Source organism: Dryobates pubescens, chromosome 3 (genome assembly GCF_014839835.1).
Source record: "Dryobates pubescens isolate bDryPub1 chromosome 3, bDryPub1.pri, whole genome shotgun sequence".
In the NCBI taxonomy this organism is placed as follows: domain Eukaryota; kingdom Metazoa; phylum Chordata; class Aves; order Piciformes; family Picidae; genus Dryobates; species Dryobates pubescens.
In genome coordinates, this window is record NC_071614.1 from 16,667,468 (window position 1) to 16,679,598 (window position 12,131).

Below are 12,131 nucleotides of genomic sequence, written 5' to 3' on the forward strand. Positions count from 1 at the left end.
GACAATGGGGTGGAGGCACTGGGATGATCTTGGCTGAACTCTGAGCCCATAAGCAGTGCCTAAATGTCCTGAGTGTGCAAGCAGCATCCCAAGCCCACACAAAAGACAACAAGCAAGATTCTGACCCCACAAGCAAGATCCTAAGTCCATGCACAAGGTCCTAAGGCCACCAACAGGGTCTCAAGCCCAGCAGCAGGGTCCTAAGCTCATGTACAAGGTCCTAGGGCTGTGCACAAGGTCCAAGGGTTGTGAGCAAGGTCCTAGGGTTGTGAGCAAGCTCTAAGGGCTGTGCGCAAGTTCCTAAGTCTGTGAGCAAGGTCCTAAGCCCATGAGCAAGACCTTAAACCTAGAAGCAAGGGTGCCAAGCCCACAAGCAGGGTGCCAAGCCCATGAGCAGGATCCTAAACCTGCAACCAACATCCTAAACCCACAGACAGGGTCCTAAGCCTCTGAGAAAGGTCCTTAAGCCTGTGATCAGGGTCCTAAACATGCAGACAACCTTTTAAGCTCACAAGCAAGGCCAGGAGCCTGCAAGAGAGGCACTAAGACCACAAGCATGGTCCTGGGTCCAGAAGCTGCCTCCACAACTTGCAGCACCAAAGAAAGGCCATCCTGGAAAGGGAAGGAGTGAGAAAGACTGGGGGGAGCCCTCAGGAACAACAAAGCTCACTTGTGGCACCCATGTCTGAGATGGCTGTTTTTGGTGATGTTTAAAGCCTTAAATTGTGGTTAACCCCAGGAAGATCTAAAAGGTCCCCAGGATGCTACATCTTGTGATGGATGTTGGATGTCTCCACGTATCAAACTAGGAAGAGCACTCCCAGAGTGGTTCCACCTGACCTGGGAAGCTCCCATGGGGATAAGTCAGCAGAGTCTGTGCAAGGAGCAGGGATTTCCCTGCCAAGGAGCTGTCAGGGGTGGAATGATCATGGAATCACAGAATCATAGAATCAATCAGGTTGGAAAAGACCTCAGAGATCATCCAGTCCAACCTAGCACCCAACACCTCATGACTACTAAACCATGGCTCCAAGTGCCACATCCAATCCCTTTTGGAACACCTCCAGGGATGGGGACTCCACCACCTCCCTGGGCAGCACATCCCAATGGCCAATCTCTCTTGCTGGGAAGAACTTTCTCCTCACCTCCACACTAACCTTCCTCTGGCACAGCTTGAGACTGTGTCCTCTTGTTCTGGTGCTGCTTGCCTGGGAGAGGACACCAACCCCCACCTGGCTGCAACCTCCCTTCAGGGAGTTGGAGAGAGCCAGAAGGTCTCCTCTGAGCCTCCTTTTCTGCAGGCTAAGCAACCCCAGCTCCCTCAGCCTCTCCTCCCAGGGCTGTGCTCCAGATTCCTCCCCCAGCTTTGTTGTCCTTCTCTGAACACGTTCAAGTGTCTCAATGTCCTGGCCAGAGCATGTTGAGAGACTTCCAGCCTACTGTTGCCTCTAATCCTAATTATTGTGGGCTGCTGAGGTTGCTCCCATTGGATGGAATTCCCCCGGGGCTAACCTGATAACCCAGAGCATGGTGGTAGCTCAGTCAGCCCTCAGGATATGATTTTAGCCTGTTTCTGGGAAAGCTGCTGCAAGGAAACAGCCTCCACCAGAAGAATTCAGAGGGGAAAGGTGCTGAGTAATGTTAAAATATCATCTACAAAATGCCACATTCCTTCCTTCAGGTCCCACCAAGAGGCAGGCGCTGGGAACACAAATGCTTTCCCTGGCTGCTCATTTCCTCCTCTTTACTATTTTTGTTGGTGTTCTCACCATTTCTTGGCATTTGGCTCTCCCAAGGCCTTTCAAGGCTACTCAGCCAAGCTCAGATCTTGCCAAGCAGATTGGAGTAGTTCTGATGACAATGTGACAGAGGGAAGGAGCCACCCTGCAGCAGAGAGGAGATCATGGAATCATTGACTCATAGAATTGTCAGGGCTGGAAGGGACCTCAAGGAGCAGCCAGTTCCAACCCCCCTGCCATGGCCAGGGACACCTCACACTACAGCAGGCTGCTCACAGCCACATCCAGCCTGGCTGCAAACACCTCCAGGGATGAGGCTTGCACCACCTCCCTGGGCAACCTGTGCCAGGCTCTCACCATAGAGTAATAGAATAAATAAAGTTGGAAAAGACCTCAGAGATCATCGAGTCCAACCTGTCACCACAGACCTCATGACTAAACCATGGCACCAAGTGCCACATCCAATCCCCTCTTGAACACCTGCAAGCACGGGGACTCCACCACCTCCCTGGGCAGCACATTCCAATGGCTAACTGCTCTCTCTGGGAAGAACTTTCTCCTCACCTCCATTCTAAACTTCCCCTGGCATAGCTTGAGACTGTGTCCTCTTGTTCTGGTGCTGGTTGCCTGGGAGAAGAGACCAACCCCCACCTGGCTACAACCTCCACCCTCATGAGGAACAACTTCTTCCTAACATCCAATCTCAATCTACCCTTTTTAATTTTTCCCCCTTCCCCCCACTCCTATCACTCCTTGACACCCTCAGAAGTCCCTCCCCAGCCTTCTTGTAGCCCCCTTCAGATACTGGAAGGCCACAATGAGGTCTCAGAGCCTTCTCTTCTCCAGACTGAACAGTCCCAACTCCCCACATTGTTAAGCCCCAGATGGTTAAGGTTGGGATAGACCCTTAGAAGATCATAGAGTCCAACCACTAACCCAGCACTGCCAAATCACCACTAACCCATGTCCCTCAGCACCACATCTACAAGGCTTTACAACCCTTCCAGGAATGGTGACTCCAGCAGTGCCCTGGGCAGCCTGTTCCAGGGCTGGGCAACCCTTTGGGAAAAGAAATTTTCCCTAATGTGACAGAGTCACAGAGTGTTAGGGCTTGGAAGGGACCTTGAAAGATCTTCTAAGTCAAACCCTCCTTCAGGTCTTTTACACCCTGCTCCACAGGTTCTGGGCACAAAGGCTGGATTCTGTCATGGAGGTTAATGCCACACTGGATGCCCACACCACTTTGGTTTCCAGAGCCCCTTCCCTGAGCAAGAGCTGGTACATGAGCACCAGTTACAGACACTGCAGGCAGCTGCCATCCCTCATTTCCCCTCTCTTCTCCTTTCAACAAATCCAGGATTCCAGTGCAGCATCCTGGAACGCTGATGGATACCCAGAGAGGGGCATCAGATATTCAGAGGGAGGAATGAAATCTTCTTTATCATGAGAGTCTTTTAACTGAAAAGGAATGAAAACCCAACAAAGGTGAAGGTCACAGGCTCCCAGGATGTCAGGGGTTGGAAGGGACCAAAAGGGGTTATCAAATCCAACTTCCCTGCCAGAGCAGGACCATACAATCTAGCACAGGTCACAGAGGAACCACACCCAGAGGGGGCTTGAAAGTCTCCAGAGAGGAAGACTCCACAACCTCCTTGGGCAGCCTGCTCCAGTGCTCTGTGAGCCTCACAGTGAAGAAGTTCCCCCTTTTGTTGAGGTGGAACCTCTTGTGCTGCAGCTTCCATCCATTGCTCCCTGTCCTGTCACAGGATCAAGTGAGCAGAGCCTGTTCCCTCCCTCCTGACCCCCAGCCCTCAGCTGTTTATAAACATTGATTAAATCCCCTCTCAGTCTTCTCTTTTCCAGACTAAAAAGCCCCAGGTCCCTCAGCCTCTCACCCCCAGGCAGTGCTGCAGTCCCTTAATCACCCTTAGGTCCAACCTAAACCTTCCCTGACCCATGAAAAGGGAAAAAGCAGCCTCAGGTGCCTCAGGCTGCTGGTCAAGTACATTTAGAGATGTTGCATGGCTCAACAGATTGGTCCTGGAAAAGGCTAAGTGTCTAATGTCCCTAAACAAGCAAAGCTTGCAATGTTTTCCACGCTGAGGGTCTTGACAGAGACCTCACTGTCCCCTGTAAGCTGGGCTGCACACAAGCCATCGACCATCAGATCACAGAGCAGAGCAATTCATTCAGCTCTGAGGGCTGGGATCAGGGGCACAGGGCAGAGTGGAAAGGCAGGTCACAGGTGAATGGGGGTTGGAAGGAGGAGAAGTCACACACTTGGCATGTCAGATATCCCAAACCCCCCCACTCCCCCCCCCCAGCCAGCGGCTTTAATCCCTGTGGGAAAGGGCACCAGGCTGCTCTCCCTGGTTGCAGTCCAAGAATCAGCATCAAACTGTGAGCCAAAGGGGAGGGGAAAAAAATCACAACCAAAACATCAGGACCTGGCTCAGCCCCACCACAGCTCTGAGCTTGCATCTTCTGCAGCAGGACTACAAATGGTGGCTGCAACAGACCATGGAGATGGCAGGGCAACTTGCCTCTGCACCACTGATCAAAACACTCTGAGCTCTGTCCTTCAGCCACCTCACTGTCCACTCTCCTGACCTATGCTTCTCTAGGAGGATGTTATGGGAGACAGTGGCCAAAGCCTTCTTGAAGTTGAGGCAAATGCCACTGCAGCTGGTCCTACCATCCTAGAAGGCTTTCAGATTGAGCAAGCATGATTTCCCCTTGCTCAATCCATGCTGACTACTCCTGAGAGCCTTCTTATGAGGAAAGGCTGAGAGCCCTGGGGCTGTTTAGTCTGGACAGGAGAAGACTGAGAGGAGATCTTATTAATGGTTATAAATATCTGAAGGATGGGTGTTAAGAAGAAGGTGCCAGGCTCTTTTTAGTGATGTCCTGTGATAGGACAAGGTGAAAGGGGTACAAACTGGAACACAAAAGTTCCACCTCAACTGGAGGAAAAACTTCCTTTACCCTAAGGGTGCTGGAGCCCTGGAGCAGGCTGCCCAGAGAGGTTGTGGAGTCTCTTTCTCTGGAGACATTCAAGACCTTCTGTATGTGTTCCTGTGTGACCTGCCCTAAGTGATCCTGATTTGGCAGGGAAGTTGGACTGGATGACCTTCAGAGGTTCCTTCCAAGCCCTACTATTCTATAAGTCTATGATTCTCTTCTTCCTCATACTTCTTGGTCTCTTCTCCCAGGCAACTGGCACCAGAACAAGAAGACACAGTCTCAAGGTGTGCCAGGGGAAGTTTAGGCTCAAGGTGAAGAGAAAGTTCTTCAAAGAAAGAGTAATTTGCCATTGGAATGGGCTGCCCAGGGAGGTGGTGGAGTCCTTGTCCCTGGAGGTGTTCAAGAGGGGATTGGACATGGCACTTGAAGCCATGGCTTAGTTAGTCATGAGGGGTTGGGTGACAGGTTAGACTTGATGATCTCTGAGGTCTTTTCCAACCTTATTGATTCTATGATTCTAGGATGATCTCCAGAGCAAGCTGTTCCACCACCTTATCTTAATATATATATATATATATATATATTAAATTGCATCCAGTTGATGATGTTCTGACATTAGGACCCTCACTTTCCAAATCCAACAAACAGGATCACAGATCACAGGATGTTAGGGGTTGGAAGACACCTCTGGAGACCATCAAGTCCAACCCCCCTGCCAGATCAGGAGCAGCTAGGGCAGGTCACACAGGAAGGCATCCAGACAGGTCTTGAAAGCCTCCAGAGAAAGAGACTCCACAACCTCCCTGGGCAGCCTGTTCTAGGGCTCCAGCACCCTTACTGTAAAGGGAGCTTTTCCTCCTCTTGAGGTGGAACCTCCTGCCAGAGCAAGACCATAGAATCCAGCATGGGTCACACAGGAATGCATCCAGATGGGCCTTGAAAGCCTCCAGAGAAGGAGACTCCACAACCTCCCTGGGGAGCCTGCTCCAGGGCTCTGTGACTCTCACAGTGAAGAAGTTCCTCCTCATGTTGAGGTGGAACCACTTGGGCTGTAGTTTATATCCATTGCCCCTTGTCCTATCCCAGGGGTGCAACTGAGCAGAGCCTGTCCCCCCCACCTCCTGAGCCCCAGCCCTCAGCTGTTTATAAGCATTTATTAAATCCCCTCTCAACCAAGCCAGTCCATGACACATGCCCCACAATCCTAGGTCAAAAGAGCTGTTTGAAACACCCACCCTCAGCATTCCTCCAGCTGAAAGGTGATGAGGCCATGGCAGATATCTGAGTCAGGCCCCAGCAATAGGTCCCTGCCCTGCTATCCCAGCGGGGCGGCCGGGATGCCTCGCAAAAGGCTTTGTGTTGATTAATCAGCTCTTTCTAAAGGCAAAAAGAGGATGTCAGCAGGAAGGGCATTGCTGGGGCTGTGACTCAGCCCCAGCAGGGCCACACCAGCCAACGCCTCTCATGCTTGGAGGCAGCTGAGGGAAAGGATCATCGGCATTAGAGAGAGCTGTCAGAACATGATTCATCTCCTTGCTCCTGCCCCGGTTATCTTCCCCAGCCCTGCAAAACTGCTGTCAACTGGACAAGGACATCAGCAGGATGAGCTCAGGGATCACTGTATGGGGAGTTCCAAGCTGGTTGTTTTTTTGTTGGGTTTTTCTTTGTTATTTTCCTGGAAATATGAAAAATATTTCTCATCAGGCAGCCTTGACAAAGAACTTTGTGTCTGCTTTTATAATGACTTTAAAATATATCTATAATAGATTGTGTCTGTGTCTGTGTCTTTTCTCTGGCAGGGGGGGGTGGACTGGATGATCTCTTGAGGTCCCTTCCAGCCCCTAACACTCTGTGGTTCTGTGATTTAGACTCTGTCATTTCTTTTCCCCTTGTTTGCCCTGACCTTTCCCCCCATTATTTTCCTGCCCCTTATTTTGCTGCTTTTCTCCTGAAAGCTCTCCATCTGACACTCTCCATTCTGCAGTCTGAGCAGAAAAATGGCAGCTCCATAACCTTCCCCTTCTCAGATGATAAAGGGGTGAAAGAGGCTGAAGCCAGGAAGGGGAGAAGGCTTCTGGCAAAAAGCAGGAGCTCCCCTGCTCCCATTCCCATCAGCTACCCAACAGCACAACTCATCTGGTGTGGAGGTTATTATTCCTATTCCTATTCCCATTCCTAATCATTTTACTCCTATTCCTATTTCTATTCCTATTCCCATTCCTATTCCCATTCCTAATTCTTTTACTCCTATTCCTATTCCTTTCACTCCTATTCCTATTCCCATTCCTAATCCTTTTACTCCTATTCCTATTCCTTTCACTCCTATTCCTATTCCCATTCCTAATCCTTTTACTCCTATTCCTATTCCTTTCACTCCTATTCCTATTCCTTTTACTCCCATTCCTATTCCCATTCCCAATCCTTTTACTCTTATTCCTCCTATTTCCATTCATTTTCCTATTAATATCTCTATTGCTATCTCTATTCCTGTTCCTAATCCTTTTACTCCTATTCCTAAGGATCATTTTTACCCTATTCCCCATCCATCCTTTTCTCCACACTCTCTCCTGAGCTGCACAACCCAAGCAGGGCTGGGAGAGGATGAAGTAAACCTTCTGAGTTCAGCCAAATGACCTCCTTTCAATGACTGCAGCCACGAAAGAGAGATTTGCTGCCCTGTAGGGAATTGCAAGGGATCTTACCTTGCACCCTCTGGGAGCATGTCCCTGGGATGCACATTCTGAGGCACACAGGGATGGGCACTCGGCACTGTTCACATCATGTCCTTCAAGCACAGGGAAGGGCTCACCCAGATCCCTCACTGCCAGGGCAGAAATCAGTAAGTCCCAGGGGACACTCCAGAGTTTCTTTCCTCTCTGAAATTCTCAGGTATTCTCTTTAAAGCCTGTCTTGAAGGGCTGGCAGCCTGAGCTCCACCTTCATTCCAGCGCAGATGAGCGCTGGGAGCTGCCAGCACTACAAGTCCTGAGTAGCCAAGGTGCCCAAGCAGTGGGCACTTCTTCCTAGCACTGCAGCTGCCTAGACACGTGCCACCTGCTGCCAGTAGTAGACTACCCAGCCTGTGCTGCCGTCTCTTGGGAACCTGTCTCACCCCTGGAGAAGAGCAAGTGGTGGGAAGAGGCCAAGGTGTGGGCAGGCACCCGCCCGAAAGCCCCTGATCTGTGCAGGGTCTAGAGCACAAGTATTCTGAGGAGCAGCTGAGGGAACTCAGATTGTTTAGCCTGGAGAAAAGGAGGCTGAGGAAAGACCTTCTTGCTCTCTACAGCTCCCTGAAAGGAGTTTGAAACGAGATGTGAGTCGATCTCTTCTCCCAAGGAACGAGCAATAGGGCAAGAGCAAACAGCCTCAAGTGGCACCGGGGGAGGTTTAGGCTGGACAAGAGGAACAGCTCCTTTCCCCTAGAAAGCTCTTGAACAGGCTGCCAAGGGCAGTGGTGGAGTCTGCACCCCTGAAGGAACTGAAAATCTGTGTAGCTGTGGTGCTGGGGGACATGGTTTAGTTTTGACCTGGCATTGATGGGTTAATGATTGGACTTGGTGATTTTAAATGTCTTTTCCAGCTTACATTATTCTCTGATTCCATGATTCTGTGACAGGCTATGAGGGACCTAGTACGGTTTGGCTGCCTGATTTCCTTCTCGAGTTTCCCTTCAAGAGCTCGCCATACCTCCAAGCGTTTTGCACAAGGAGAAAACACGATTTTCCCGGCTCTGAGTTGCCGCAGATGCCAGGAGAGCTGTCCCGGGGCAGCTCTCAGCTCCCTGGCCCTTGCCCTCTTTCCCGTTCAGGGCGGAGCATCCCTCGGGGCCGAGCCGAGCATCCCCTGGGCCGGGCGGGGCATCCTCGGGTCCAGGCGGAGCATCCCCGCTCCGGCGCTCCCTGCCCCCGCATCCCGCCCGAATCCAGCCCCCGACTCGACAGGGAGGAGCCGGTAGAAGGAAAGGAGGGGGACGGACGGGCTGGAAGGGCAGGATTTGCCCGGGATTTACTCCTCCCGCCCCGCCGCAATCACTCGGCGCAGCACCGGCGGCAGTGGCCCGTCCCCGCATGCGCTTCCTTCCTGCGGCGGGGAGGGTCGGAGCGTTTATAAATCGGGGCCCGGGACAGAGAGACGGGATGCCAGAGATTTGCAGCACCGCTCGGTCCCTTCGCCGCTTGCCATGCGGCGGCTCCCGCTGCCGCTGCCGCTGCTACTGGCCGGGCTGGGGCTGGGGCTCGGCGGGGCACTGGAGCCCGTCGCCCTCTCGGGTGCCCAGTGTTTGGAACACGACTGTTTCGGCATCTTTTGGGCGAAGAAGTCCTTCGCGGAGGCCAGCGAGGTGTGCGAAAGGGGAAGCGGGCATCTGATGACCGTCCGTTCCACCGTGGCCGAGGATGCCATCTCCTTGCTGCTGCAGAACCGGAGCGGGACGTTGTGGCTGGGCTTGAGTTTGCCCCTGCCTTGCACCGAGCCCACTCAACGCCTTCGAGGTTTCAAGTGGGTGACGGGCGACCGCCGCACCGATTACACCAACTGGGCCCCGTCGGGGCGGCGCTGCTCGGAGCGCTGCGTCACCGTGTCCCGGGACCTGCTGTGGGAAGAGCGGCGGTGCGAGGACCCGGCCGATGGCTTCCTCTGCGAGTACAACTACGACGGCAGCTGCCCTCGCCTGCCTCCCACCCAAGGGCTGCTCGTCACCTACACCACCCCGTTCGGCGCCCGCGGCGGCGACTTTATGGCTTTGCCGCCCCGCAGCACTGCCAGCATCCCGGCCCTGGGGCTGGAGCTCCGTTGCGACGAGGAAGGGATGAGCGGGGGGCTGCGCTGGGGCCGTGACACGCCGGGAGCTTGGCCCTGCCGCCTGGCCAACGGGGGCTGCGAGGAGACGTGCGACGAGGAGAGGGGCCGGGCGCGCTGCTCCTGCCCCGACGGCAAGGTGCTGGGCCCCGACGGGCGCAGCTGCGATTCGCCCTGCGCCGGTGCGGAGTGCCGGCATCACTGCGTGGTGGCTGGCGGCAGCTTCCTCTGCATGTGCGACTCGGGCTACCGGCTGGCCGCCGACGGCTACAGCTGCGAGGACATCGACGACTGTGCCATCTTGCCCAGGCTGTGCGAACAGGTCTGCGTCAACACCAAGGGCGGCTTTGAGTGCCACTGCCACAGCGGCTACAAGATGCTGGACGGGCGGTGCCAGCCCATCAACCCCTGCGACGAGGCTCCCTGTGAGCAGCAATGCGAACAGGTGCCCGGGGGGTACCATTGCAGCTGCTACCCCGGCTACGCTATTCACCCCCCGGGGTCCATCCACTGCCGGCTCCACTGCAACAGCAGCCAGTGCCCAGCCCAGTGTGACAAAGACGCCGACTCCTGCGAGTGCCCCGACGGCTTCCTGCTGGACACTGACGCTGACGAGGAGCAGGTCTGCGTGGACCTCGATGAGTGCGACATGAACTACTGTGACCACAACTGCACCAACTACCCTGGTGGCTACGAGTGCCACTGCAACCCTGGCTACCAGCTCATTGCCTTGCATAAGTGCATCATAATCACGGTGGAGGACGGGGAGGGAGCATTCTCGGGGGATTCAGGACCTACATCCCAGACGCCCACCCCCAGCAGGACCCCACCGAAGGCAGAGTACCTTCACCCTGGCGTGCTGGTGGGCATTTGCGTGGGCGCCCTCTCAGCGGCCCTGGCCCTGCTAGCCCTGGGCTACCACCTGGCAAAGAAGTGCTGCAGGCCCCCTGCCACCATGGATTACAAGTGCAGCAGCCCCCACGAAAAGGAGATGGGGCTTCAGCCGGTCACTACGGTGTGTGCCACCTCCAGCCAGAAACTGTAGGGAGTGCGGGACGGAGGGAGAGAGGGAGGTGGATAGAACTGGGTAACATTTACTCCCCTACCCCCACACACACTCCCCGTTTTTTAATGATGGAGAAAAAGCTGTCTTCACCCCCACTTCTGAACATGTTCACTCCCTTCCAGCAGGCTCTTGCAACACCGAGGAGTGGGGAAGGGAATGTGGAAGGCACGGAGCTGTGCTCAGCTTCTGCTGCTTTCCACTTTCCTTTGCTCAAGCTGTCAGTCAGGGAAACCCTCCTGTGTGTGTGTGTTACAGGAGAGGAACCGTGGCTGAGCTTATCATGGACCATGGCCCCAAATCCTCCTCCTCTTGCCTGGGAAGCTGGGCTGGGCATGAGGATTTTTCCTGGGGTATGGAGGAGCTGGGATGCTCCTGCCTTTATCTGGATTGGATTTAGTTGTTTGGGTGGGGGGTTTTTTAAGCTGATGGGTGCTGGAAAAAGGAGCAAAGCTCTCATGGTCAGCACCTTGCCTTGCTCCTCTGCCCCTCTCCACCTCACCAACAGAAATCTCCCATTTTTGTGTTGTCTGTCATCCTCCCCCCCCACACACACACCCATCTTTTGCCTCTAAGCTGAGCATTTTCCACCTCAAATCACTGCCAGCATTGGGGACCCTGCTAAGTATGACCAACAGGGCTAAAATGCAACTTTCTCACTGATTTTTGGTTGTGTTTTGGAAGGGTTTTTCTGGGTGGGGTGGGGTGGGGGTGGAGGTTAAGTGGGGATTGTGAGAATGCCAGAGTCATTATTTCCATGGCAGGAAAGACTTCTTGTGGTGCCAGGGAGCCTTGAGTCCCTCACACGATTTCTTCAGTCATTTTCTGCCCTTACTGGGTTAAAATCTTCGGGTTTTTTTTTACTATCAAACACGTTTGACCAACTCCTCTGGTCCACAGGGATTTCCCCCACCCCCTGTTTTTTCCTTCAGTTTTGTCTATAGCAAAACTTTGCAGGGGCAGGGCAAGATCCAGCCCTCTGCTTGCTTCCCAGTGGCAGACTGAGGGAGAAATCTGGGGGGAAAAGGACCTTCTTTTTTGGTGTGTGTTTCCCAGCTCTGTTGTTTGGTGAGAAGATGAGGAGCAGAGTGGTAAGACTCGGGGGGAGTCCTGTTTCTGCACCCAGGCTCGGGGGGGAAGCCAGGAAGCTTGCAAGAGGGTGCAGACAGCTTTACATCCATGGAATCTCAGCCTCCAGCGGCACTCGCCTTCCCTGCAGGGCATTTTGCAAGGCTGGGGTGGTTGTTTCAGGAGGGCTGGACCCTGCAGAGGGGCTGCAAAGCCCAGGGAGGGTTGTGCCCTCCCCGTTATCACAAGTTGGAAGGGACCCCAAGGATCCTCTGGTCCAAACTTTCTAGGTGGTGGTGGGGTTGAAATGAGCTGGCCCAGCACCCTGTCCAGCTGAGCCTGTCCAATGGAGGGGAATCCACCCCTTCCCTTGGGAGATGATTCCGGTGTCTGACTGTTCTCAGTGCTTTTACATTCTCTTCTGGAGTCCCAGCAGAACTTCCCCCCAGGAGTAACTTTTCCCCCATTGCCCCTTGCCTTTTCCATGTGACTCCTATGTT

At 53.9% G+C, this 12,131-nt stretch overlaps 1 protein-coding gene across 1 annotated transcript; it reads left to right on the top strand.

Moving 5' to 3' along the window:
* The first annotated feature begins 8,740 nt into the window (after positions 1-8,740).
* On the top strand, positions 8,741-10,988 carry THBD (thrombomodulin). The gene has a single exon (XM_054179698.1). The coding sequence runs from the start codon at positions 8,884-8,886 to the stop codon at positions 10,543-10,545; it is 1,662 nt and encodes a 553-aa protein (XP_054035673.1). The 5' UTR covers positions 8,741-8,883; the 3' UTR covers positions 10,546-10,988.
* The last annotated feature ends 1,143 nt before the right edge of the window (positions 10,989-12,131 follow it).

Excerpts from the sequence above, each read along its gene's own strand:
- THBD (XM_054179698.1), top strand. The coding sequence starts at position 8,884 with ATGCGGCGGCTCCCGCTGCCGCTGCCGCTGCTACTGGCCGGGCTGGGG.